At 53.0% G+C, this 2,006-nt stretch overlaps 1 protein-coding gene across 1 annotated transcript; it reads left to right on the top strand.

The window, feature by feature from the left end:
* Window positions 1–391: 391 nt before the first annotated feature.
* LOC122625786 lies at window positions 392–1,363 on the top strand. The gene has a single exon (XM_043805840.1). It carries the CDS (start codon window positions 392–394, stop codon window positions 1,361–1,363), a length of 972 nt encoding a protein of 323 aa, XP_043661775.1.
* Window positions 1,364–2,006: the final 643 nt, after the last annotated feature.

Below are 2,006 nucleotides of genomic sequence, written 5' to 3'. Positions count from 1 at the left end.
GAATCGAGTGACTAAGATTGCTCTAAATACAGATGCCAGCCAATGGTCACATGTGCGTTCCGAGCACAATCCAGCATATCTAGCCAGTCGTGGTGTCACGGCTGAAGAGCTGGCAAGTAGTGACCTCTGGTGGCATGGCCCGTCGTGGCTGATTCAGCCGCAAGTCGCCTGGCCCACGTCGCACGAAGCGGTATCGGACCTTTAACTCGAAAGACGATCCGTCCGGTGCCATTTAGCGTGTCCAGCATGGGATCTCCTAGAGCGTTTTTCAAACTTCAATCGCATGCTGCGAGTCATGGCTTTTGTGCAGCGGTTCATCAACCGCTGCAGACGCATTCCTACGCCTTCTTCTACAGACTTAAGCAGTAAAGAACTCGCCCATATACAACTCATGCTTATTAGGCAAACTCAACGGGCCGACTATCCAGAGGAATACAACATCCTGCAATCCAAAGGACAGCTTCCCTCGTCCAGTTGTATCCTCAACCTTAATCCGTTCCTGGATGCTGACGGCATCATGAGGTCATGCGGTCGTTTGACTGCATCTGACTCGTTATCCTACGACGAACGTCATCCTATCCTTTTGGCGTACCATTTCAAACTAGCAGAGCTTCTGGTCACATTTACTCACCGTATCTCCATACACGGGGGAAACCAGCTTATGGTTCGTCTCATCCGGACGAGATACTGGATTCCGAAGCTGCGGAACCTGATCAAACGTGTGACCACGACCTGCAAGGTGTGTGTCATTCACCGGAAGAAGGTGCAGTCCCAGCTAATGGGTAAACTACCTCAGTCCAGAGCGACCTATTCGCGACCCTTTACACACACAGGACTCGCCTTCGCGGGATCGTTTGATGTCAAAAGCTATTCAGGTCGTGCCTGTCGAATCACGAAGGGCTATGTCTGCGTCTTCGTGTGCATCAGTACGAAGGCCATCCATTTGGAAGCCACTTCGGACTTGACCACGGAGAAATTCCTCGGAGCCTTCTCAAGGTTCGCGGCCAGAAGAGGGTGCCCTCTCCATCTTTACTCGGACAACGGAAAGACTTTTGTGGGTGCGGAGAAGGCCCTCACAGAAGATTTCATCGCTGCGGTTAAGGAAAAGGTTACCTCGTCATTTAGTCACCAGAGCCTATCCTGGCATTTCAACCCTCCAGGCGCCCCCCATATGGGAGGCCTGTGGGAAGCAGGAGTCAAGAGTTTCAAGACTCACTTCTACAAGACGACAGGTAACTTTAAGTATACCCTTGAAGAGTTATCCACTCTACTGTGTCGGATCGAGGCATGCCTCAACTCCAGACCAATTTCGGCGATGTCAGAAGATCCGTCGGATATCCTCGCTCATGTCACATGTCACTAGACATGTCCAATGTCTATGCGTTCAATGTCCATAACTGTGAGAGTAAAGCGTATCCACTAATTATTATTTTTTTTGTTCTATCATCCAGTCGTTCTTTTTCTCTCTGCTTCTCTCATCTCTTTGCGCCAGCCATGCCGTCCCATCGCAACCAACGTCGCCAGCTCATCGACAGATGTTCTCGAGGAACTCGATCGTTCCGATGCCGAGTCTGTCAGGGGATTCATCCGCTTCGGACGTGTTCGCGGTTTCTCCGGCTAGATGCAGAGCGGCGGCTCCGTGCGGTCCTCATCAATAAATATTGCCCGAACTGGCGCACCAGCATTCCGGAGGCTCGTGCCGGAGTGAGTGTCGCTGCCGAGTATGTGGGGATACTCATCACACCTTGCTACATCTCCATCGGCGGGAAAAGCGAGAGCGGTCTGCTAGCGCGGACAGGCCCATCGAGACGCCAGAGCCGAAGGCCAACATCGAGCAACCCCGCCTCTCGGCAGTGCTCTCCCACACTGCAACGGCTATCCTGCCCACCGTCAATCTGCGGTTCGACATCGGGGACAAGCGCTTCGATGTGCGGGCCATGGTAGATGCGTGCTCTACTTCGAGCCGCATTGACGGATCACTGGCCGAGGCCATGGCCCTCCCTATC

The sequence above is a fragment of the Drosophila teissieri genome, unplaced genomic scaffold, assembly GCF_016746235.2.
Source record: "Drosophila teissieri strain GT53w unplaced genomic scaffold, Prin_Dtei_1.1 Segkk7_quiver_pilon_scaf, whole genome shotgun sequence".
NCBI classification, from domain to species: Eukaryota; Metazoa; Arthropoda; class Insecta; order Diptera; family Drosophilidae; genus Drosophila; species Drosophila teissieri.
This window is presented reverse-complemented; position numbering and strand designations above follow the sequence as displayed.

What these genes read in the sequence shown, in the direction of transcription:
- LOC122625786 (XM_043805840.1), top strand. Translation starts at nt 392, where the DNA reads ATGCTTATTAGGCAAACTCAACGGGCCGACTATCCAGAGGAATACAAC.